The sequence below is a fragment of the Nyctereutes procyonoides genome, unplaced genomic scaffold (genome assembly GCF_905146905.1).
Source record: "Nyctereutes procyonoides isolate TBG_1078 unplaced genomic scaffold, NYPRO_anot_genome, whole genome shotgun sequence".
Taxonomy (NCBI): Eukaryota; Metazoa; Chordata; class Mammalia; order Carnivora; family Canidae; genus Nyctereutes; species Nyctereutes procyonoides.
The window spans coordinates 48,183,427-48,210,394 of record NW_026575020.1 but is presented as its reverse complement, the minus strand read 5'-3'; the positions used below and the strand labels follow the sequence as shown (position 1 = coordinate 48,210,394).

General features: G+C 42.7%; 1 protein-coding gene across 1 annotated transcript in view; it reads left to right on the top strand.

The window, feature by feature from the left end:
* PRKCA (protein kinase C alpha) overlaps positions 1–26,968 on the top strand; it is a 393,503-nt gene that overhangs the window by 259,016 nt on the left and 107,519 nt on the right. Inside the window, exons 4-5 of the mRNA XM_055301540.1 lie at positions 9,066–9,177; positions 12,446–12,574. Of these exons, the coding sequence (XP_055157515.1) occupies positions 9,066–9,177; positions 12,446–12,574 (241 nt within the window). The remainder of the gene's footprint in view (positions 1–9,065; positions 9,178–12,445; positions 12,575–26,968) is intronic.

Below are 26,968 nucleotides of genomic sequence, written 5' to 3'. Positions count from 1 at the left end.
TCTTGCTTTTCTTTACCTGATAATGATGTATTCCAGACAGCGGATGTCCCTTCATCCCTTTGTCCTAGAATAAGCAGGCAGATGTTCCTGCTCTGCAGCCCTGATTTATATAATGAGAGAGAAATAAATGTATGTGGTGATAAGCCACTAAGAAAGGGGGTGTCCTTTGCTGCTAAATTAATCTAACATCTGAAAGGTAGGTAGTTCATTTGATACCTCCAACTTAAAACTATATTCGGTTGACCTTAAAACCTACAAGCTTTTAAAGTTTGAAGTTCTAATCCATTCTTTTGTCCTTCTTCAAATAATGTAAAATGGCAGTAGACTTTGGGCTTTTTCTGGGTCTTTGTGGATTATGTTATTACTCAGAATCTTTGCTGCCCCTCTTCCTGGGGAGGATTATATACACTTGCCCTGCTGATTCCCAACTTGGCCGCATGTCTTGCTTTGGCTGACGAAATGTGAGCAGAAACGATGGCATCATTTCCAAGTTGGAAATTTAAGAGCCATTGAGTGGTACTGACATTTGTCCCTTGCCATGAGACTGGCAATATCCCAGATAGGGCCTGCTTTCTCAGCTTGGGTCCCAGAAGAAAGAGTGAGAAATAAATGTTTATTGTGTTGCACCACTGAAAATCAGGAGTGATTTGTTAAAAAGTTCGTGATTTGTTAATGCAGTGTAACTCTGCCTCTCCCAAGTGAGACAGGACCAGAGCCACACCTGGAATCTTCGCCAGGAAATAATTTTTGAGATGAAATGAAGAAATTGATACCCAAGTAGGAGGCACCACATTTTTAAATGAATAATAGGCTTTGTGGTTTGAATATTTGCACATTTTAAACATTTTAATACCAGCACTTCATACTAAACCATCAGATTCTTTTGGAATTGAAAAGCTGTAACTGACAGGACATGACTATATGTCAGGTTTTTGTCCTGAGATGATGGCAGCATATAAAATTGATTACAAGTAGGGAGATGATGGCTACCTTGTAACTTTTAATTAAGATTTCCATTTCATTCATGGCCTAGTGGTTCTGAATATCTGCATAGTGAGCTCATACAGACACCTCCTCAGCAGATTGCTAGAGAAGCTATTAACACAGTCCGTTTATCACAGAGCAGTTGTACCCCAGTTCCTTTGACATGGGTAGGCTCCCCCTCTAATGGCATCTCACCATCTGGTTGAAACAGAACCAAACATATTCAGCTGGGATTCAAGGTAATTTGGGTTGCATAGATAATGTATATGAATTCGTTCTTTTTAACTTACATTTTTTCAGGTAGTGTAAAATCTTCTCTCCCTGTCATTTCGGAATTTATTGTCACCACACTTTCCCAGATGCATTTTATTTATAAATGCATATATAAATAAGTAAATATATACACACATACACATATATATATACACATGCACACATATAGAGAGAGAGAGAAAGAGAGGGAGAGAAGCTGTATTATTGTCCTGTGTCCGGGGGTTGTCTTTGATTCTTTTACATAAATGTCATTTTATGTTCCATTCTGCAGCTCGCTCTTTTCACTAGAGGATATATCTTGGAGATCTGTCCGTGTTGTTACAAAAAGATCTAGTTCATTTAACTGCTACATAGTATTCCATAGTATAAATATGTTATGGTTTATTTAGCCCTTGTCTTGCTGGTAGAGATTTACGCAGAATCTTTTCTTAAAGAGTTTGCCGCTTTTTATTTAATGATTACAGCCTCTTGCAGAACTGGGCAAAGGACTCGTAGGAATCCTACCCGCAAAGCCTGGGTTGACAAGTTCAACTGTAGGGATGAATGTTATTTATCAGAATAAAGTAGGATTACATTAAGATAAAAATTTAACTCACCAGAAATGGAAGTTCTTTGGTTCTTCCTTAGAATAGGCAACATTCAACAAGACCAGTGTAATCAAAAGCCAAGTACATTCCTTACACCCAAATACAGTCAACCAGGCTGATGCTACAGCCCGAAAAGGGATGTGAGAGCCTTTCTCAGTACATGGTATCAAATGTAATAATTATGGTGTTATCCAAGTTACACAAAATCACCCTGGTCATATGATCTGGCTTTAGTAATACTCTCGTGGTAACAAAAAAGAATTTAAACAGGAATTTTAAAAGTTACTGAAAAAAAATAATAAAACTGCTTCCCAAGAAATTTAAGATCACAGAAATGATGCCAGATTTACCCTTGGAGCAATGTTTTTGGTGTCACTTGTATAGTCAGCATGTGGGTGACATTTAGACCTAGGCTTGGCTTAAAGTATGATTCATGAGAACACATCAGATGGTGAAAGTGGAGAATTTTCTTTGGTATTTAGAAGGAGCAGCTTGAAGGAACCACACTGCTCTGGGCGATTCAGGAAGCCACCCTGCAGGCTTTACTATTAAAAACAGAGTCTTTTCCAGAAATTCTTAAAGTCTGAACTGAAACAGCCCTCCATGACAGCTGTTTTGGTGCTCTGTGAGAATCCTGTGGGGCATTTCAGGGCATTCAGAATTGAGTGGAACATTCAAGGCAGGCTGACCTCTAGCTAAAAACCTGCCATTATTTTACTCATCACATTAAAAGGGCATTTGAAATGAAGTCTGTTCAAATGTAAACATCAAAAGGCACCATTGATTGCCTGCCTCCAGGTATGTGGGGAGCCTCAGTCTCTCTGGAGATTTCACCTTAGGCATGGTGGACAGCCAACCTTGGAGGCCGCCATTTGAAGCTTGCCTCAAGCACACCTTCCAGATGGTTCTAGATAACACAAGAAGGCATTTAGGACATTCAGGGGCTTATCAGTATCAAAATTTTGTGCAGCACAGACCCATGTGTTTATTCTTAGCACACTGCATCATGATGGTGGCTGTGATGATTTTGACAAAAGACTGACAAGTTCTGGTAGAAATGTAGAGCAATGTCTCCAAGGAAAGCTAATTAAGTTGCTGTACTATAAAACCAAGATATGAGGAATAGACCAGCAGATGCTTTCGGTAGAACTTGAAATTTTCATTTGGTACTTTTTTCTAAGAGGTCTAGATTTAGATTTGTAGGTTAGACTTCATTTGTGCCTGTGAAAATTGGTTTAGTCAGAAATCTCTCTTTCTCCCCACAACCGTGTCTATGACAGAAACATTGGAGCCGAATGGCTCCCTCTTTCATTGTAATATCATGTCAAACTTGTGACATGTGACAGTAGGTTTCATACTTCACTTAATGAGAGGCTGCCAGTGTCTAGAGAAGGAAAAAAAATTTACATGAATTGTGTTAAATAGGGAAGTGTTACTAACTTGGTAACCGTGATGACTTAGAGTATACCAGCCATTTTTGTTGTTATTGCACTAAATGAGGCCAGACTTTACCATAATTAATATGTGGGGTAGCTTTATCTAGAATTCTCAGGTGAACAATGATAAAAATATGCTTTGTTGAAGATTTAGTACACACCTATTGAAAGTTCACCATGTGGGAGACCAGTGGTTTTAGAGGAAAATAAGATGGATGTCTGCATCCAGGTGGCTTTGCAATCCTAGAGGATTTTGGTATGTTTCTTTTTTCCTTTCTTACTCCAGCTTCCCAGGAAGCTTGGAGATAAGGTTAATACAAAAACTTCATTTTAACCTTGGTTTTGATTCAGTGGTGAGCTTTAGGGTCAGCTCTTGGACTTTGATGTGTGTCCTTCAGGTGTTTGTCTGTGATATGCATATGTGTGTGATAAATGAGGGAAACGCGAAAGAGGAAGTAAAGCCTCAGAAGTAGCAGGATGTGTAAGAGGCATATTAAAGTCAGATCACATGTTTTGGAAGGCCAGATGAAAGAGGAAAATTGTGACTGGTGTTGGAGAGTCTGGAGAGGCTTCCCAAGAGGAGGAAACAGCTTTGTTAATAACATTTTTTGGTGTTTTGGCATATGGGGTCTTGGTATAATATGGTTGGGCCAGGTGGAGGGAACAGCCAGAGCAACACAGGAGAAGCCAGGATTGCACATAACACCTGGAAGCCCATGACTTACACACCTTTCAATGGCTCTGACCCCTGGCTGGCACCATCACTTGGGTGAGCCCTCGATCAGCCTATATACCCTGAAATCATTTGGTTTTGAAAAGTTGGTCAGAAAGGTTTGGAAATAACATGTGGTTTATTTATCAAGAGAAAATATTTCTGATTCGACTTTGCAGATAAATCTTTGGACGACTCCTCCCACAACCCTGTCCTGAGATCCAGTGGGTTATGTATATGATAAATAGCAGCAGACACTCCTTTGGTGGTGGTCTGCTTGAATTCATGGTATCGACCCAGCAAATATTACTGTATCCCCCATTCAATAAACAGTATATTTGGTTCATAAGCTGTACACTAAGAATATATGCATTGGAATTACGCATCCAAGATCTGGTGAAACCCTAAAGTCTCTAGTCAGTGGCATTGCCACAGAGTCAGGGTCCTGGTTTTGCTAACATGCTGTGGCTCTGTGAGATGTTATCACTGGGGAAGGCTGGCTAAAGCATGTATGGGAACAATCCATACTATTTTTACAAATTGTTGTGAGTCTTACATTGCATCAGAATAAAAATTAAATGTTTTCTTTTTAGATGCAAGACAGAATCAAGGAGATCATCTAATCTGGTGGTTTTCCAGCTTGTATTTCAGCCTGGCCTCCCTCACCCTCAGCAGCAGCCCTCGGGCACCTCCTGATAATGGGAGGGCCCTGGGAAATATACCCCTTTGAAAGTGCTGACTCAATCCTTTCAGATCCCCAGAGGGGGAATCAGAACCCAAAGAAGTAAAGCACACCACTAGCTAGCAGCTATGGATAGGAACAGAGAGAGCCTGGGAGCTTTTTAGGACAGTTGCTTCTGTAAATCATCATAAGTCATAGCTGTTTAGCTAACACTGTGGTTTCCTTTGTCAGACAAGGTGAGATTAATTCGACTGGAAATGAGTGTGCTCCTGCGTTCCATTTCCATGGAGACAGAGATGAGCCGTCCTCATGGTCAGAGCAGTGCACAGGGCGGGTTGGGGTGGCGGGCTGTTTTACAGTTTACCACCCAGCATGGGGCACCTACCTGGAAAGGCCACTGTAGGGCAGAGGACAGGAACTCTGGACCCCAGAAGAAGTCCCCTTCTTCCTTGTCAATTCAGCCTCACTCCAGCTCCCTGTGAGGTCCAGAGTTGATCAACTTTCCTCTTCCTTCCTTTTCTGACTCAAGTCACTAAAGTACTATTGGAAAACCTGGGGCATCTTGGTCTTTACTTCTAAAGATAAAGTAATTATAATAATCTTGTATTTGTCTAGGAATTTTGGGGTTGCAAAGCCCTGTCTCATATGTTCCCTAAGATAAGCCCCACCGCCAGCCTATGACATAGGCAGATTGCTTTTATTTCTGCTTTATAAGTAAGTGACATGACTTGTCCAAAGTTGTTGAGTTTATATCAGGACTAGAGTCAGACCACAGGTCTCCAGAATTCTGGTAAATGTTCTTTTTGTAGGAGAGGTCGTGATTGTTGTAAAGCACCTGCATGCACTTGTATATCAACAAATAGGTATTATTGTGTTACTATTCTCATTAACATAAGTATGATTCTTGGCCACTCATGATTTTGGAGCATGAAGACTCCAACACCTGGTCATTCTCCAGACTTCTACAGGAGGTGGAAGCAATGGTTTCCTCTCTTCCTACACCTCAAAACGGTTGGACCCTGAGGGTGCCATATGGAGATCGGATGAGTAAGACTTTGATTTTCCTGAAAAGTGAAGCAGGTTGCCCATGTGCCACATCAATAGAGATCTGTGTGACAACCAACTGGCAGGACAGCCGCCCTGGAGCTAACTGGCACACCCAGGCTCCAGAGGGCTGAGGGTGAGCTGCCATGCTTTATTTATTTAGCGCCAGTTGTTGATGCCTTCTGCAGGGAAAGCTGGTGGTTTCCCTTCCCCTAGCATCCTCTTTGCCCTCCACGTGATAGGACATGCCCTTTGCTGTCAACATGGGGACTTTTAATTGATACTGACACTGTTCTGTTCCCTCAACATTCTGCCTAACATCTGGGATATTGGAAAAATTGGTGCAGTGCTCTAATGGTGGAAGGCTAAGCCCATACTCTTGAGACCATACTCATAGCTACTACTCACTAAGGAAAATAATCTCCCAAGGATGGCATTGATTTTTCACACCCTAAGAGACATTTTGAAAGTAATGTCCCAACCGTATTGCTAATCATCCACACACACCTGCACCTAGCACCCAGTAGGCACTTACTAGATACTTGACAAATGACCTTCCAAGGCAGTGGTTCTCAGTCTTCGGTGTGCCTGCCAACATGAGGATCATCTGAAGGGCTTGGTGAAACATGAAGCTGGAGGCCTCATGGGGTTTCTGATTCATTCGGTCTGGGGAGAGGCTACATAATTTCTGACAAAGTACAGGTGATGCTGCTGCGGTGTAGAGAAAACCATGGTCCTGAAGAGATTGACAAAGCTTTTCTGTAAGGGCCAAGTAGGTAATATTTTAGGTTTTGTGGGCTCTGTCATAACCCCTCAACTTTGCCATTGTAGCCACAGCAAATATGTAAATAAGCAAGCGTAGCTGTGTTCCAGTAAAACTTTATTTACAAAACAGGTGGTAGACTTGCTTAAAAAACTTTTGTATTGGGACATCTAGGTGGCTCAGTGGTTGAGAGTCTGCCTTTGGTTCAGGACTTGACCGTGGGGTCCTGGGATCCAGTCCCACATTGGGCTCTCTGCAGGAAGCCTCCCCCACTGCCTGTGTCTCTGCCTCTTTCTCTGTGTCTCTCTTGAATAAATAAAATCTTTTTTAAAAATTGTGTTGGGGTGCCTGGGTGACTCCGTTGGTTAAGTGTCTGCCTTTGGATCAAGCCCCACATCAAGGAGGGGTTGGTCCCTGCTCAGTGGGGAGTTGCTTTCTCCTCTCTCTCTGCTTCTCCCCCTCACTTGTGCACACGTGTGCTCTCTCTTTCAAATAAATAAAATCTAAAAGAAGAAGTGTTGAAAATATAAAACTTTGCTTAAAAAAATGTTAAGAGCCAGATCTCCATTCTGGATGGATATTTTTTTAAAAAAGCTCTTGGATGAGAATCTGTTAAAATGCAGATGTTGGTCAAATCCTTTTTTTTTTTTTTTCCCAAATCCTATCTCTACTGTTCACTGGCCACATGACTTTGAAGGTCACTAATGTCTCAGTAGAACAAAGATAATCATACAATGAAAAATCAGGAGAACGCTAACATTTATCAAGTCTGAGTGGCGCTTACGTGTTTAATATTCTTTATACTATTCTACATGATTGAAATATTCCAGGATTTTTAAATTAATGACTTTAAAAAGTAATTACAGGTGACTCTTGAACAACAGATTTGAACTACTTGGCTGCACATATACATGGATTTTGTACAGTACATTTATTTTCTCTCATGTTTTTCTTAACATTTTTCTCTAGCTTCATTATAAGAGTACAGTATATACTACATACAGCATGCAAAATATGTGTTAATTGACTGTTTTATGTTTTGGTAAGGCTTCCAGTCAACAGTAAGCTATCAATTTTGGGGGGAGTCACAAGTTATACATGGTTTTCAATTGTGGGGGAGTGGGTGTTGATGCCCTTAACCCCCACATTGTCCAGGGTCAACTGTATAATTCATTGGCATATGTGGCTTGGATTGTAGGTTTCAAATTTAACCAAAAGATGAATCCTCTTATAAAATCAAAATCCCCTTGAAAATTCTCTCAAATCACCAGCACCTGGGTTCTTAGAAAGTCAGAAGCCAGGAGTAGCTTTCTTTGTGTATCTTTGCATGTAAAAAACATTAGAGACTAAAGAAGTCATCAGACTCACCATGTCTGCAGTGGAGTTTTCGGTCTCATGCCCCTTCCCAAAACCACACTCTCCTCTGTTGTCTTCCTTAATTCAGTAAATGGCAGCTCTGTATTTACAACTGATTGGGCCACAAAGAATGATTCAGGAGGAGGGATTTAATAAGGGGGTGTCCTGATACAGGCTCGAGGATGAAACTGTTTTCTGTTTCAAGTAGGACATAAAGGTCTTTCTGCTCAGCCTCCTTTTGCATATTAGTGAACAGAGGTCTAAGAAGCAGATTGACCACATAAGCGTTTAGTAAGACTGACTTGTCCTCATAACAACCACATAAAATAGGTGCTATTAATTTCCCAGTTTACAGAAGAGGGAGAAAGGATAAGTTATTTGTCCAAGGTCACGCTTCTGGAAGGTGGTAGCCTTAGGATGGAATCCAGGCAGTCTGACTCCAGAGTCCATGCTCTTTGGTTACTATGCTGTATATAATGTTTATTTCCTTATCTGTAATCTGTGAATTGAAGAACAAAAATGCTACTTGAGAGAAAGCTGCCTTGTGCCTTTAGTAATTTGTCTGTTATGCTAGGGAAGGTAATGAAATTGCAGCAGGGGGCTGTGGAAAGTGTGCTTTCAGTGCATTTCCAATTTTCACCCAATTATCCTGGAGTTTGCCCATCCAAATGCATGTGATACTTTGGAAATAGTGCAGAAGCAGGAAAAGGTCTCTGTTGGTTTGGGTGCATATCTGGTCTTAATAGTGTATTGCTAAAAAACTTGCCCAAAAGGAGATCACCCCAGCTCCACTGAGCTGGATCTGTAGTCACTCAGTTCAGCTTCACAAATATACCCTGATTTTGTATCTACCATGTGCTGCAGCCTGTGCTGGGCACTGGAAGTACCATGATACTATGGTGTTTAAAACACTATGCTTTCCCTCAAATATTTTTATGACTATTGGTCCCAAAGTGACAACATTGCTGGAAACTCTGGTGTGTGCAAATTATACCTGTAAAGAGAGGAAACATGGATATTTATTGTATGGCCCCAAATGGGCAGCCTATTAACACATGATGTGGCAAAGTCTCACCACCACCCTTTCTATTATCCCAGAGAATGGCACACAGCCTTATGCTATTGAACCTTGACATGGCGAGAGGAAGTGGTGGGGCCTGACCTTGGCTTAGTCCAAAAATGTGTTCCTTTCATGACTGGAATGAACAATATGCTTCTTTTCCCCCAGGACCCCAGAAGCAAGCACAAGTTTAAAATCCACACTTATGGAAGCCCCACCTTCTGTGATCACTGTGGGTCATTGCTGTATGGACTTATCCATCAAGGAATGAAATGTGACAGTAAGTTTTCTTTTCCAGTAGATGGTGAGGCTCTGCAGCCTTTGCCCAGGGTTTACAGAGGACCTCAGTTTCAGTACCTTGTCAACTCTTCAGTAAAAAGAACTCAATCAAATAGAAACCAAAAAAGTATAGGATCGCTCTGCTGTCAAAGTACTAATTTATTAAACTACTTACTTGCCTAATTGTGAACCAAAAACAACAACAACAAAAAAAACACCACCCGATTTATAAATGAAGTTAGTGCTGTCACGGTTTTTTGTTTTGTTTTGTTTTTTGGGGTTTTTTTTGGTTGTTGGGTTTTTTTTTTTTTTTTTTTTTTTTTTTTTTTTTTTTTTTTTTTTTTTTTTTTTTTTTTTTTTTTGGTGGTAGAAATCTTCAGTCACTGTAAAATGCAGGCTAGTCAAACCCCAAAGCAAATGCCATGTGTTGAAAGAAGAGTCCCCACCTCCAGATTCCACATTTGGTTAGGCTTCAAAATAAGCGAAGCAACCATAGTCATTATCTTCCTGTGTCTCTAATTAGTGGGTGGACTGTGGAAAAATCCAGTAGGCTCTCCTTAAAACTGAAACTACGATGAAAATAAAAACCAGACATCTGAAGTACACTCACCCTGCATGTTCACAGACAGAGCAAATTCCTATTAGTCCAGTTAGAGATGAAATCACTGAAGACCACGGACAAGGCATCAGCCCCTCCATTCTCTTTTTTATTCCATATATATCATCATCAAGCACCAAGCTAGGAAGAAAAACAGCTCTGGAAACTCTCTGCTTTGATCATTCCTATGAGCTTCCTCCAGGCCACTTATTTATTTAAATAAAAGTATATACTTTTAGGACATAAAAAAAGTAATTACTAAACCCATTTTTCTAGTGGACTAGGAAGTGTTATGGAAATACCAGTATGTTGCCATTCATTGATTACTGCTCTCATGACCAAAAACTTTCTATGTGAATTCTCCATGGAGCAAAGGCAGTATGTATATAAAAATCAAGATTAAATGAACATTACAGAGTAGATGGTTAGCTTCTCAGCACACAGAGGTTCTTCACCTTAGAAAGCTGTCATGTTTAATAGCCTAAACAAAACGTTTGTGATGATCCAGGCCAGTCGTTTTCTATGTTTTGAGAAACCCTTTGGATTCCAAAGACATGATTTCCAGGGCTTCTGCAAGTGTGAATCCTAAGTGCATTTGTAAATACACTTTTAACTGTTTTAAAACCATGGAACAGAATCAAACTCTGGAATGTGTTACACACTCAAGCTTGACAAGTTGGAGGTGACAGTGGAGACATCATTGCCAGCTTCACTCATTGGGCAGACTGCGCAATCACGTTTCTCCTGTCATATCCACTTAACCCAAGAGTCTGTTAGGTTGTATGTCATTGAATAGTGTTTACCGTTTCTACATACTCTCCCATCACAGATCTATACGACTTTAGCAAAATACAGAAGTAAGTGCATTGTCAGGGCAGAACTGAGACAGCTGGTTTCAAAATTTTGTTTGGATCAGAGGGCTTTATTGGTTATCCATGAATGTCTTTGTAATAAATAAATGGTATAAATTTGAATTTATTAACTAAGTTTTTGCTGATGAAGTTAACACTCATCTGGTTTATATGTTAGGATTCCGCTTAGGATTTTGTTTGAAAAATGGATTCCATTACCAAAAATATTTTGAAAACCACTGACCTGGACCAGTGCTTTTTGTTTTGTCTCATTTTGTTTTAAGCTCTCTTCTTCGGAGTTGTAGAGCTTCTGTCCATGCTCCTTCCTCCAGGGAAGCAGATAAGCAGATTTGCACCAGCACCCCAACTTTAACTTCTGCAGAGAAGAAACCTGTCCCTATGCCTTCACACATCGCAGGGTTAGAATATTGTATACAGCTCTGCTTGGTAGGGGAAAGACGTTAGCAACCACTTGTCCAGACCAGCCTCTTAATTCACAGAGCAGGAAATGGAATCAGAGAGAGCTCTTGAGCTTCCCAAGATCTAAAAGCTGCTAATGGTAGAGCCAAGACATGAATACAACCCAGGGCACTTTCGCCTCCCATGCTCCCCCTTTGCAGAGAGGCTGGCATTAATTTCTTTGAAGTTGCAATTCTGCCCAGGCACTCAAAGATGGGAGTTGGTTGACACAAGTCCTGTCAATAGCACACCTTGTCAAGAAGCTTTTATATTGGTTGCGTCGAGGTGCATGATTTTGAACAGTTAGCTTTGGAAATAGAAACCTAAAAAGAATCCACATTTGTTAATCAGCTCGTTGTTCTTTCCTCATTGTGTCCATTAGCCTGTTTTCCGTATTGAATCATGGCAAATATACGTTATTTGCCATGTGTTTTGCCATTTACTTCACCATGTTAAGCACTCAAAATGAAATGAGCATGAAGGCTCCACCCTGAAGGCTACAGAAGAGCCTTTATGACATCCTGTTCAGGGTATGTGAGGATTCCAGTGGCCATCGCTTCTTTGGGAAGCCTGAAGGTACAAGGACAATAGAGCTGGAACACCTACACAGAGTCTTCTGTTTGTGTTCAGCACACAGGATTCTTTTCAGGGTTTCTTTGGTTCATTGCACCGAGACTGATCTTTTTATTCCTCTCTGTCTCACCCACATAGTGTCAGCTGGTAAGGAATGGCTTATCATGCCAGGCGTGTATTTGTTTTACTTAGAATAATATTTAAATATTTGAAGACAGGTTTAAAATCTAAAATACAAGTTCCTAAAAAAAAAAAAAAGACGAAAAAGAGCAATGTACTTAAGCCTTCTTGAAAATACAGAGTTAACTAAGGAAAGAAATTTTATCAATTTCCTGTACTCGCTCCACAGATTCTCAATCTCCCTGAATGGTAAGCTCAGAGGGGCATAAATTCTTTGGCAAAAAAAAAATCCTCTGTTTAAAATTTGCATGTAATTTGCCTCTGCATACATGAAATATTAATTAGCCTGTGCTCTGTATGCATTTACCTGTGTGAATTTTGTAGAGTGTTAAATATTTGAAGCAGTCACAGAAGAGCAAGCAGGGGAATTTTGCTTCAGTTAAGCCTGGACAAATATGGCATGGGTATTTTAAGGATATTGTCATTCACATGAAGCCTCTGTTATAGGGAACATCTGCTAACAGTTCTTCGTGTCACCAAAAACATGATAGCAAAGTATCGAGTTAGAGGGTAGCTCATTTTCACTTGTGCTCAGACACCAAAACACGGAGGAAGTGAGGGCTTGAGCCCATATGCGCAGCCTTACCCTTTGCTTTCATGATTCACAGCCTGTGATATGAACGTGCACAAGCAGTGTGTAATAAATGTCCCCAGCCTCTGCGGGATGGACCACACGGAGAAGAGGGGCCGGATCTACCTGAAGGCTGAGGTCACTGATGAGAAGCTCCATGTCACTGGTAAGACATGCTTGTGGACGCGTGAAGCACGCAGCTTCTCCAGGGGCGTTCGAGTCAAGGTCAGGTTGACCCCAAGGCATCATTGCCTCGGAGCCGGTCAGACTCAGAGCCATCGATTTGCCATTAACACATCTCCCCAGAGACTGCTCAGTACGCCAACTTCCCAGCTACTCAAATGCCATACAGAGTCACAACTGCCGTGTGGGTTGAGGTACTCTGACAGCATGGCCAACGTGTTGTCCCCTGGTGACAGAGGAGCAGGGAAGCCAATTAAACAAAATGCTGTTGAAGGGAGTCGGCTAGGGCAGAGGGAGGTGGAGGGATGGCCAGACGTGTTGGCGTCAGGCTGTGGTGACCTGATCAGCCCATCCTAATGATGACACTGACAGTAACTAGCCATTAGCTTATCGAGTTATGCTTCCTCTGTGTTAGGCACGGTGCTAAGAACTTAGCCATAGATAATGTGTTTAGTCTTCCCAGCTACCCAGTTGTTAGCCTCATTTTCCAGAAGAGGAAACGTAAGCATAAAGAGATCAGAAATTTGGAATGTCATAGAGCATGGAGGAGCCAGTTGGAAAAGCAGTATTTCCACTCCAGATCCTATGCTTTTAACTGTCACACCAAATACACCTCCTATAAACAGTGCAGTCGTGAGACAAGAGTTCCCTGTCCACAGGCCAGAACACTCCTTCCCCGGGGCTGTGGCTCTGTGGGCTGTGCCATAGCATGGCCTTTCCTTTGGTTTTCCCACCAAATCCACTCTCGCTAGATCAGCACACTCTGTCCAGTTGTCCAAGAGACTTGTTGGCCCGGAACACATCGTGTGTCCTGAGATACTTGGCATATCTGTGCCATGATCCACTCTTGTCAATTTATGGTTTTACGGCCCATTGTCAGTCAGTCTTGTTCCTTAGCTCTTGGGGTTCCATCATATGCTACCACATACTCTGTTTCCTTTGACAAGAGCGTTTGTTTTCATTGAATAAAGGTATTAGGTTTCCATTTGTATTTAGAAATTTTAAGCTGTCAAACACATGGGAAGACTTTATTGTTATGTATTGGCAAATAACATAAAATATTAAGGAAAAAGGATGAGCAGGATCTATTTAAGCTGGGGGGAGGGTGGCATTACTCCCCCCACTCCCCACCACCTCCCCACCCTGGTAAGAATTTAGAGAAAATCAAAGGATTTTGAGGTGTTGCTAAAAAAGGATCAACACCCTTTGCCTCTGGGTAACCTTGTGAAACAAGTGTAGCTCATGTTCAAGAGTGAATTGTGAATAGAATCCCTGTCATAGACACAGAATGCGTTTTGACTTTTTGGTTTCAGGGAAGTTCATTTCCCCAGACCTTTGCTTCTGCGTCCTTCCCTGTGGGGCTCACCTACATTTCCCTTTCACAAGACTGACACTGGAGGTGGGGTCCACTCTGTCCTCCAAGCTGGAAGCCAGGGCCTCCCTTGTGGGTACCAGAGGAAGCAGGGCTCCTCGGGGGCCCTGAGAATGTCTGTCCCACCACAGCCTTATACTTGTTCTCTTTCTACTGAGGCTCCCACCTTGCCAGAATCCTATATTGGGGGCAGGGACCATGCAGCTTAAGAGAAAATGATCAGAAAGCAGTAGGTGGTAAGGGATTTGGAGCCTAAAGTTAGAACACCTATTGGCTAAACACTGCACTGTTTTTCTTTAGCTTTATAAAGCCATTGCTGTTGGCAATATAAGAAACATCACAGGTGACCCGTCAGAGCTTAATTGTGAAGTGCATGGCTCACTGTGAGGCAAGAATGCCCCGGCAGAGTTTTTAAACATTCAGCTCTCATTCATTTTGTTTCTGAATACAGCAGAGCACACTGCATACTGGACCTGCCCCATGCTTTCTCTTGTAATAAAAGCAGCAACCATACAGTGCTGCTTGAGTTTTCTACTGTCTTCTCTGAGCCTCGAGAAGCTTGCACATGTATAAAACTGCACAGAGGGTCACAGATGCCTCGGCCAGGGTGGCACATGGTACACAGAGGAGGAAGATCAGGTCTCATCATGCAGGCCCAGCAAGGAGTGTTGTCCCAGAGCTCAGATGCTCATTGCCTCACCACTGCCAAGAGCCGAACTTGATTCAAGCCATAGAATCCTCCTAGGAGACCACACCCTTCACTGAGTTAGATATAGATTTTTAACATGTGAAAGCCAGTGAGCATAACTTATGATAAAAATCTAGGTCAAGTCTCTTGAGAATTAGTCTAAAGTGTTTTTGCATAGATACAGCTCTGCTCTAGGAATATGAGTCCAGCAAGAGTTTAATAACAGTAGCAACAGCAGCCAACATGAGTGGCCTCCACAGAAAGCGCACTTTCTGAGCATGTCGCCTAGTTAACTTCTGTAAACCTATGTGCAATATTACTTTATTATCCTTACTTAGAGATGAAGGCACAGAGAAATTACATGACTGGCCCAAAGTCAAGCAGTTGGTAAATTTAATCATTAAGTGAGTAATTGCTACGAGTAGAGATATAAGGTATTTCAATTATAGTATTGATAAGAATTGGTATCTTGTGTTAGTTCTGGCTGCTATCATAAATACTATAGACTGGGTGGCAGAAACACATTTTATTGATCACAGTTCTGGAAGCTGGGAATTCTAGGATGAAGGTGCTCTGATTTGATTCCTGGTGAGGACTCCTTTTTAGTTTGTAGATGATTGTCTGGCTGTGTCTTCACTTGGGAGATGGAAAAAGAGAGGAAGCAAGCTCTTTGGTGTATCTTCTTATAAGAGCACTAAACCCATCATGAGGGGAGCCTGTAATGACTCAACTATTTCCCCACAGCCCCCTATTCAAGGGGCCAGGGGTTCCCATCACTTTAGGGGTTAGGGGTTCAACATTATGAATTCAGGGAGGATACATAATTCAGTCCATAGCAAAACTATTTTTTAAAATATGGTTGTTATTTGTGTGAAGAAAATTTCATCTTAAGCATGGAAAGCCAAACTCAAGTTGGTAACTATTGGATAATCATCTATCTAAATTAGAACTTTGAATGTAGTAGATTTTCAGAATCAGAATTAACTTTGATGTAGTGAGAACACAAATATAAATAATAAACCATAACAAATAGAGCTTATGATCCAAATGCAAAAAAAAAAAAAAAATCAGAAGTAGTATAGGGTTCCCTTCACCCAATTCTCCTGCCCCTCAGTATTGATATTCTTCTAGAACCATAGGGTAAGTATCAAAGTAGACACATTGTTATTTACTTTATATTTTAAAGATTTTATATATTTATTGGAGAGAGAAGAGAGAGGAAGAGAGCAGGAACTGGGGTGTGGGGAGGGGCAGACCCCTGAGGAGCAGGGACTTTGATGCAGGGCTCCATCCCAGGACCCAAGGATCATGACCTGAGCCGAAGGCAGGCGCTTAACCAACTAAGCCACCCAGGCACCCCTCAAAGTAGACACATTTTTAATAGTATCTGGTAAATTTGTTTTTTTTTTTTAAAAGGTACCCGCGTACCTGTAGTTCGTCACTGGAAATTATTTTAAAGAAGCAAAGAGAAGACATCAGACTTCTCTTAATCCAGTATGAAAAGACTGCCAAGGATACAAAGCAAAGCCCCTTTGGAGCAGAAGCTGCCAGTGATGGCTCCTCCTCCTGTATTATCTGCCAAACCTCCTAACACAATGGTTCAGGCACAAATTTGTCTTGACACATATTCTAAATAACAGTAGCTACCAAGTAGTACTTGGTATGGATGTACTGTGTTTATAAGACTGGACCTTTCTTTCTGCTAAGTGCTTTCTATTCCTTGTTTCATTGACCCCTCAAACAATGCCATAAAGTGCTATTATTAGCCTCAATTTTGAGATATGCAAATGGGTTGAGAGAAAGAAAGGAAGAAATTGTTCCGGGTTCTAAGGTAGAAAGCATTGGTGTTGAAAAAAAAAAAAAGAAAGAAAGCATTGGTGTTGGAGCTTGAGTGACGCCCAGCCCCTTGCTTTCAGCCCAGAGGCTGCGAACCTTCTAATTCTCTCGTATTAATTAAAGAGACTCTTTTTGAATAAATAGCAAACCTGTATGTATTCACCAAACCCATATTCGGCACCCCACAGGTTCTTTGAAGGTACAGAAGGTCCCAATGTGAGACTTAAAACCAGGGGAGGAAAAAAAGTAACTCATGAAGGAATTAATAGCCAATCCAAGTGCATGCAAAATTAAATGCTTGATTATGTGGGTGCTAAATGGTATGCCATGGAGAGGGGCAGGTATTTGAGAGGCAGAGGGAGCAGAGTTCCAGTGAAGGACCCAGATGGAATGGCGGAATCAGCCTGGCTTTAATAAGAATGCAGGCATAAAGAGTGAACCGTAATAAGCAGAGCTTATGTCCAAATGCAAGTGATAACTTGGAAAATGCATTTAACCCCTGAGCAGCTGTGCTGATGGTTAGAGTAGTTCATCTCCATTTTACCTGTGCAGAATCACTTAAATTGAAAATAATTCCCAAAATAAAAAAGAAACTCCCAAAATTCCTGCTTTGGGACAGAAATCAGCCTTTTGAAATCAGAGATGAGTTTCCTTTCTAGATCGGTGTGGTATTTATGGGAAAGGCCTCTGCTTTGGTGATATATTTTTATTTTTTGCCTTTGGGCAGTGGTGCTGATGTTATCTGAAGAGCGTCATTTTTATTTCTTCCAATATGCGATTTTAATAGGTTTTCTACATTCCTGTGTGCTTTTTTTATTTGGTTTTTTGGAGGAGTGGTAAAAAAAAAAAATCCCTCGTGGGAACAAATTTTCAATTTAATGTTGTAAGTAAATGGAAAAAATATCATTCTTTACAGCTGCTCCAGGAACACATGTCTCCCACAAATAGATTATTCTGCAGAAGAGTCTCATTTTCTCAAATACTCAGGGTGGTTAATTTGGCGTGGAGATCGAAGTTCTCCAGCAAGTTCCGGGAGGAGGGGAGGGCTTGGGACAGGAGCTGAGGCTCCTTGCAACGGACCAGTCACATCCTGCTCAGTCTGCCTTCTAGGGCAGTTTGCAGTTCAGTGCCCCTGTGTCACCACTGCAGCCATCGAGACTTGTCGTCATGGTATTGTGATGAAGCAATAACACTCCCTGTATGTGTTCTCTCTTCTGGGCCTAGAGGCTACAGAGTCAAAGCACTGCGACTCAGCTTTGGGGAGCAATCGTTGATTCACCCATTCATTATACATTTATTGAGCATGTGTCAGGGCCTCTCAAGGTGCCAAGGAAGCAAAGATAATTAAAACATGGTCCTTACTGTGGAATGTATGGTCTTGGGAAGGCGGGGGGCGGATTGAGACATAATAAAGAATGAGCAGGTGCACCTGCCTTTAAGTGGAGTGGGAAATGGGGAGAGCAGTGCCTCACCTGCCCTGCAGAAGCTGCCGAGGGCTCCATGTGTAGCAAGCGACAGTGAAGCCGGGAGCACGTTTCAGATAAAGAAGCAGAGCCATGGAAGGGCGTGGTGCGTTCGGGAAGCTCACATAGTCTAGGATTGGGGAATCTGGAGTGTGAGGTGGGGAGAGCTGGAGGGCAATTTCTTTCTGTTTTTAAGGCATCAGGGCTAGAGTCATCACAGTGTACAGATTGCACAGTTCTTAGGAGTCGTGTAGTACAGGCTCTAAATATTTCCTTTTCAAACGAGGATTTCAAGTTCCAGGTGGCTGTGTTTTCAAGGACAGAGCATCGATCTGATAGCCTGAACTCCAGATGTCCCCCTGAGGTTCACAGTGACCCTTGACTTTTCTTTGTCAATGCTGGGAAAGGGCGCAAAGCAGGTACCCCACTAGTTGCCTGAAAGCTTTGTAGGGATGCTTTTCTCAATGACAGACAAGTTTGTGGAATATAATAATCCCAGTGTAGGGCTGCCAGCTAGGAGTTGGACCGAGCTTATGGCTTGAAGGAAAAGGTATTACTCAGAGGTAATTTCCATGAAATAAAATCTTGGCTGGCTGTGGGATTTGGATCCAGCTCAGGCACATGGAAGGTGATGCAGCTGAGGTAGCTGGTCTGTGGGTTGGGATAGAGAGGGGAGGCCAACAAGAAGCTGATTACCCTCAAGTATACCCAGATTGTCCATTATTGGTGATACCTAGTTCAGGTATTTTCATCAGATCACGACAAAGGGACCCTTTTCTGTTTATAAATAGTAAGGAATCTGGGTGTGTCATAGCTGGAGACCAGCAGCCTTCCACCCAGTGGTTTCAGCATCCGGGGATGAGCTGTAATCAGCTATTACATTGATGGTTGCACAATGATGACTTTCTAATTCTGTAATTCCTTCTGTGATCATTTGCTGGCGTTCGTCTGAAAGGCAAGCTTTTCCTTTACCTCTCCCCTACATTTATTTTTTTTAAATAGGCTCCACACCCAGTGTGGAGCCCAACACAGAACTTGAACTCATGACCCTGAGCTCAAGACCTGAGCTGAAATCAAGAGTTGGATGTTTAACTGACTGAGCCACCCAGACACCCCTCCCCTGGATTTTTTAAAATAGCAATTTGGGCTCACAAGTTCTTTCAATTTTTTTATGTTCAAATTGTTCAAAATATAGCCAGTGGGAGCCCCTTCAAACTGGCTCTGTGTCCTTTTGACATAACCCATCAGGCTTTTTTTTTTTTTTTTTTTTTTTTTTTTTTTTTAGCACTTCCTTTCTTTCTAGAACAGAAGAGCCCACCTTGTACTTAATATCTCTGAGTGACTCTGGGTATCTTTTTTTTTTTTTTAACTGGGAAATAAAAATCCAAGGTCTGTGTGCTAGGGTGCTCATTGCTCCTGGGGCATTACTATTTCTCAGCTCCTGCAGTAGACAAAGGTAATGACTCCACACTAGCATTTCTGGTTCTGATTGCAGCTCAGGGTTCTTCCTTACATTTCCCTGGTCCTTATTCATTCCTCCTCCTCACTATGTAGATCTCTGGTTCCTGATGATGTCAATAAGTGTACTTATTTGCTCTGCCTCACATTACATGCAGCAGAATTTTAGAATTCACAGACCAATAACCCCAATCTACTCCATAAAGTTCAAGATTTTATTGCTGTTCTAAAAAATCCTTGGATGATATCCCACTAAAGGTAGAGTCAGAATACTGTCACTTGGATTGAGCATTTTCCTATGAAGTTCTGTTCTCCATTTGATATAAGTAAGCTGCCTTAACTAAATAACCAAACTCAGCCTCCCCCCATACCACAGACTAAAAGGGTGTACCTGTTTTGATGTGATAAGAAGGTACATGGTATTGCCTATCAAGTGTTTTTGCCAAAATTTTATTTATTTTTCATTTTTTATTTTTTTGCCAAAATTTTATAACCTGAATCTAATTATGAGAGGGGAGGGGGAAGCAGATAAGTCCAGATATTGGGACATTAACCAGTCTGGAGTGTTCAAAAATGCCAATATCCCAAGAAACAAAACAGTCAAGGGGACGGTTCTTGAGTAAAGGAACCTGGAGTCATGGCAACCAATGGCAATCTGTAACACTTGATTAGACCCTGGATCTCAAAACACAACTATAGAGGACTTTGGGTGACAGTGAGGGTTGGAATGGGTTGTGGATCTGGACAATATTTTAGGTAATATGTTTGTATCTGTGAAGTTTCTAGAAGATAATGGTGATGTCTGTACCTCATCTACAAATGATTCCATAAAAACAAAAAACAAAGCAAAAAGCTGAAAATATGTGTAGGTGCATACACAGAAATATGTGTGGCAAAATGTTAATAAATAGCAAATAAAAGTAGATTAGATAGATAGTGAATCTAGGTGAAGGATATATAGCTGTTCAATGTACTGTTCTTTCAACTCCACTGTGGGTTTGAAATTGTTTAAACCGACCTTCCAGAACGTTGGGCAGTGATAAGTTGGAACATTCTGTTGCTGTCTATAGAGATGACACTCAGCTGGTAGGAAGCCCCCAGGTGAGCCAACATCAGTGCTCCCAGTGGGGATGCTAGGGGACTGCCAGCCAGTCCAAACACAAGTAGGAAATGTGGAAAAGGGGTCAGGAGAGCAAACCAGAAAAGCCGCTGTAAGTACCTTCCATGTACCAGGCCCTGTTTGGAAGCCTTTCTATATGTTAATTCTATATATTATGTTGTGATGATCTGTATGTTCATCACAACAACCCTTCGAGAAAAGTGCTATCATTATTGTCATTCTGTAATGAAAGAACAGTCTGGAAGAGTTCCCAGGCCTGCCCAAGGTCACACAGCTGCTAAGTGGAGGATGCTCCTGCCCAGCACCCAGGCACGTGCCTCCCACTCTCTCACGCTGCCGACCCCCAGCCCTGCCGAGGGAAGATTGTGTGCTAGCACAGACGTGGCCCATACCAGTGTGAGGTTTGCAACCTCGCATTTCTGTCCTACAATTAACAGGTGAGACTACTCTGTGCTGGTCCTGTGGCCCCTGTAATTACTACAGTGCTGTTGGCATCTTTGCGAGTGAGGGTCTGTCATCATTTCCCCCAGCCTCCATCTCTCAGGGCTTAGAAAATGGCTAGAAATAAATATGGCAGCAGGGACTCTGGTGGAAAAAGAATTAAAATGGGCAAAGAAGGATGGAAACAAATACCTCCTCCGGACATGTTCCGAGGGCACATGAGTTGGCCAGACATGGGTCCTGGTTGCATCCTTTCTCACCCTGCCCTCACTGGCTTTTCCTTGTTGGCTCTGGTTCTTTCTCATTGCAGAACCATCCTCATCTCCCATTCCCACAGTCTTGGAAGAACCCATCTCCGGCAATCACCTGCCTTGAGTTTGCTGCTGCTTAACATTTGCAAAAGAATTTGCAAAAGAAAACAGGCATGGTCTCTAAGCTAAAAATGATAGAAGAGCACCCGTGTGTTGCCCCGTTCAGATGTGTATGCTTCTAGGTGATGGCTTCTTGGCATGTCTTCAAGGGATTTATTTCTTCTGTCATCTTCCTTGATGGGATATTCCTAAACATCAGATGTCCTGCCTCCCCAGTCTGATTCCCAATGGCCCCCATCCCTTGACACTCAGTGTCCCAATGGTAGAGCAAGCTATGTGCTGTCTGCCTGGTAGGCAGGTTGTTTCCTACCTCCTCACTTTTGTTTATGCTGTGTCCCTTCCTTTGGGAACATCTTAACACTCTGCTCCAGATACCTTTAGGAAGCCTCTCCTCACATTTTATAGCTTGCCTAAGATCAACCACTTTTCTCTCATGTCCTTTATAACGTTCATAATGTGATTTCACTTATGTTCATCTGCATGTTAATCTCCCTCCAGCAGACCATTAGCCATTCGAAGACAGAAATGGCATCTTACCTCTTGTATCCAGCCCAGTACCTCAAATTTGTGCCCTACTGTGTGTTTGCTGAGTGGGTGATGACTATAGAAGTCTTCAGTAGGCACAGAATTTAAAAATTCACTTGGCTTTATACCGTGCTTTACATCCCAGATCCAAGCAACTCTTCCCATTTTGGCCCTATGTCTGGATCAAGCTAAAATTATTCTATTTTTTGCCTAATTCATGAAGCCACGTGACTTCTGGGATCCTTCAGAGAAACACATATCAGCCAAGAAAGTGGAAAGAGGTCCATCCTCTCAAAAGAAGCTTGTCATTATTTACATCCTGACCATGGTACCTCATCCTGGCCTATCGAGGCAGAGCTAAGTGTTAAGTGTGTACTAACTAGCGGCCTGCCCTCCCCCATGTTGTCATTCCTGCACGGTTCTCTGCGCAGTGGTTTAGACATAGCTTTCCATGCTGGCTGCTTAGTCACTGGATGTCGTGGGAGACAGCAAGACTGGGGCAAAGGGCAAAAGCTGTGTGGTGTTTTCTTAATGTAGTATGTGCCTTTGTCTTAAAATACCCTGGTATCCAAGCTCAAAGTGACATGGCTTCTGTGTCTCCTGCTTAAGATGATCTTAAGCCCCTAGCCTCTTTGACAGGGACCTCAGTCATCTATCCACTTTGGCATCAATGGTTCCTGCCATGAAAATGCATGGACTTTGAACGCCCACATTCCTGGGAAGGGGGGGGGTGAAAAAAATATTTCTGGGACCTCTTTCAAGATGACGCCATTAGCATACAGGGACGTTGACCTTGACTGAGTGGGTCATTCTTGTGCAGGATTTTAATTGCTTCTAATTATAGGATTATCATTTAAGCAAAAGATTAATTGCCATGAAATTATTGCAAGGAACTTGATCTTCTAGAAAGTAAATGCATTTGCCAAGTGAAGAATCTCTCAGAAGCTTGCAAATGATGTCTTTTTAATCACATCATGGAAATTTCTTTCTTTTTTTTTTAAATCTTTGATGGGGAGAGGATATGTTAAGGGGGTCAGGCTGGAAGAGACAATAGCAGATAAATGCCCCTTTGGATTTCTCCCACCACCCCACCCAAAGGTTGGAAAACTTGAACATTCAGTGTTCACTTTGTTTACCAGTGGAAATGTTCCAAAATAAATGCAGAGATTTTTCCTCCTTTGATCCATTTCATCTTCATGAATGGATTAGAGTAGTCCCCTAAAAAGTTAGGTGAGCAGATGCTGCCTTTTGGTCCCTTCCAACACTAAGCTGCTCCTATATCCCACAAGCATTCTTTTTCAAATGTTTTGAAAGGAATCTCCAGTTCATGGGTATACACCTGCTCTGGTTATTAGCCCCAAAATGGTGCTGAGAAACATCAGGCTGTGTTCATCTCAGCTTCTAGGCATTTCCACTTGGAAAGAATGCAGATTCCCTGAGAAAATAGGAGTTAGCTCCTGAGGTTCTTCTAAAATATCCCTATTTGAATAAGGCAGGGAATGGCCACCTGCGGAAGCCCTGCACCAGAGTGCGCCCCCCCCCCCCACGGAGGACTTTGCTGAGGAGAACACTAGCTGTACTTTCACCACCCATTTTCCTTGGTAATTAATGCAAAGTTTGTGGTTAATTAAAGACAGTCAGGGTCCCTTTTAAAACCAAGTCAAGCATTTTTTTTTCCTAGAATAATGAAACAAGAACAGATGCAAGGCAAACTTCCTATAAAAGTGTTCAAGGTCGGGGTGCTGAATTTGGAGAGAGTTGCATTGAAGAAAGTGTCGCTTCACCAGTTTCGACCCACTGGAGGCAGGGGATGTAATAGAAAGAAATGCCTACTCTCCTCAACACCCAGTGGGAAGGTGGCGGAGGAGGACTCTTGTTCTGGCAAATACGACACTGACATCTCCTTCTGCTTAAGTCACTCTGCCTGCAGCCAACCACTGCCGGAACGAAGGGTGTGCAGGACATGGTTCTTTGGCTGTGTATTGCCACTCTCATTTTATGGGCTGCCTGGGTGAGTACCCACAGAAGAACTCTTGTGGGTAAACATCTGCCCACAAGGCCAGAAAGTGTGTGCACTACACATTTTAACCAGCACAGTACAGCCTCATAGATCTTACTAATAGATCCTCATAGATCCCCTCGACTCTGGATGACCCTGAAACCTATTTCAGTCCCCTACCCTGACCCCCTAAGAGAGCAGGGATTCTGGTAGCCTGAAAACTCTGAACTTCTGAAGGATGCCCATTATATTTTTTGAAACTAATCTCAGCACACATTAAATGACTAACACTCCATGAAGAAAGGGTACAGGGAGCCTGTGTTTATAAGGTAAGAGAAGCGATCTGGTTTTAGTGGAAACTATGCTATTGACTTTATGGTCAGATCAATTGGGATTGACTCCCAACTCTGCCACTAACCAATGCTGGATAATAATTAGGGATTGTTTCTCTATGACAAGTTTTGTTGCAGTCACGTTTATATTATATGGTTCAATGAATCAGTATGTGTCACTTATTGACACATTAACTCTTTCTGTAGGGATTTGTTCATGGCTTAACTATGCCCGCAGGAGGGCTCCAGCCACAGCAAGGAAAGCCTAATCCCAGATTTTGTTTGCTTTTTCCTTTATGGTGCCTACCAGGCAGGACCCAGGAACACCCCAGAATCTGCACTTTGAGAATGGAAAGAGTTCGGTGAATGGAACAGTTGTGTATCAAGCTGAGAATATCAACCCTGAGGATTTTAACCTTCCATGCACCTTGTCCTTAGCTCCCTGGGTTTTGCCTTCCTCATATGCAAGTTCATACAAAGGCACTTAACTGTAAGAACTCCGAGGGTCCCCACAGCTCTGGCGTTTATCTGCTGGAAGTGTCATTTCAGAGTGAAAGAGCTGATCACCGGGGCCAACCAGCCTGGCCCTCCTCGAGGAACTGAGAGAATTGGGGGCTCCAGCTTGATGAGGCTTGAGAAGCATTGGGCATGGTGACTTTCAGACAAGTCTGAATAGCAGACACCTTCCAGTGACATCACTTGGAGTGATATTCCCATAAAACAGAGCTCCCCTTGTTAGAAAGGAGAGGATGTGGCACCCACGTCCCCCCTCCTCTTCAACCCATGAGGAGACTGGGGAATAGGTTGAGAACCACTGATGCAGCCCAACCTCTGCATTCTAGATGTGAAAAAAAACCCAAGGTTTGGAGAGGGAACATGACTGGTGTAGGGTGTCTGGAGTTGTAAGGGACAAAACCAGACTTCAGCCCACTCGTGAAAAAGGAATTATCGAAAGAAATCTGGGATAGCTGCTAGAACTCAAGGGTGGGAAGGCTTTGGGACCCTGGAAACAGGGTTTTGTATCCCCTCTTCTACATGCGAACTACTATCTTTCATCCCTTTCAAAGCTAGTTGGGCTCTCCCCACATTGCAGAAAACATGGCCCCAGACGGTTCTTCAGCTTTGCCTCTTATTGCTTCATATCTCCCTCCGTGTCCAGCACAATCCAGAGACCCAGGGAAGGGACTCATCGGCTCATTGTGGGTCATGTGCCAGCCCTTGACTCCTTGACTATGGCTGAAGCATGGGGTCATAGAAGGGGGTAGGCCCAAGGGGGGCGGGGAGGGCATTTGCAGGACCAGAGAGGTGGGTGCTAAGCAGACAGGATGAGAAGTAGTGCAGCATGACCGGAAGCTGGCAGCCAGGTTATGCAGAAAGCTGCTGTCGGAACAGGCACTGGAGCCAGGCTCCTGCCCTCCACTTGGGTGCCTTTTTCCTTCAACCGTGTTGCACATCCACAATTACTAAAGAGCAGTGGCAGTGTCTATGCTTCTGTACAAAAGTTAGATATGACTCATATGTCCCTTTTGAACAAAACGCATTCCTGACCTGGCCAGTTTCCAGAAACAGCCAAGGATAAAGGAAAAATGGATTTGGCTCTATTTGTCCAGTCCAGCCGCCTGGCCCATTAATCACCCCTCTCAGAAGCTGTAAAACCACACACTGGGTTCCAAGTGGAAATGGTGCTGATGGAGAAGAGGCTTAGTGATGGCGGTACCCCCAGGAAGCACTGTTCTTTGAATGGGTCCCCAGTTAGAAGGTAGAACAAGTGCCAGGAAGGTGGAGACGGCTGATTAGGGCCTGGGGACTGGACAAAGCCCTCCAGCCTGCATTGTGAACTGCACGGCCCGAAATGACTCCCCCGTAGCTTTGTCTGCAGGCTCTGTGGTTTACTTGGTCCCAGGACTCTGTGGCTGTCACCCCCAGAGCTTTGCTTTCATGAGCATTTCCAACTGCGGGAATGAACTAGTTGGCAATATGCTAACAATGCCTCTGGATTCTTAGCCTCTCTCTGGAAAAAAAAAAAAAAAAAAAAAAAGCCAGCTTACCTGGCTTCCATTCAGCAGGGGAAAGACAAAGCAAGGTACATGTTATCCATGAATCATCACCATTAGTCTCTCCCACAAATGGAACATTGATGTGTCTCCTGCTTGGTTTTTCAGCTATGGTGATTATGCTCAGAAGGGCAGGTCCCCTCTCTGCTCCCTAAAGCTCTTAGCTCTCAAATGCCTACCTCTTGAGGCCTCCTGAGAAACTGACTCTTCATCCTGTGGCTAGTCTTTGACTTGTGGGCCCTACAACACGGACTGGCTTCCTGTTTAATCTCTGCACTTGGCGGTTTTTCCTACCAGTGACTGCCTTAGTACCATGGCGTGGTGGTTGTACAAACAACTTGGTTATTTTACTGGATTAAAAGCCTTACACCCAAGATACCCAGTCCCCAATCTTTTCAGAATTAATTTAGTGTCGTGCTAGGTTTGAAACGTGTGATCACGTTGGGGTAGTCACCCTTGACGGCTAGGACCTAGTCAGAGAGATCCCAATGGACATGAGAACTTGTAGATTTTTTTTTTTTTTAATTGCAGTTGAAGTGACAGGAGACTTTTCCAGGTAAAGATCTCTCAGCCCTGACATCCCAAGTTTAATTAATGTTTATCTGCAGCTTTGTATTTTCAGATTAAGGCCTGCAATGGTACAACAGATAGGTGGAAAAGGTGGTTCATTATATTTTAGCTCTTTCACCAAAGACTCTAAAGACAAAAGCTGCTAGTC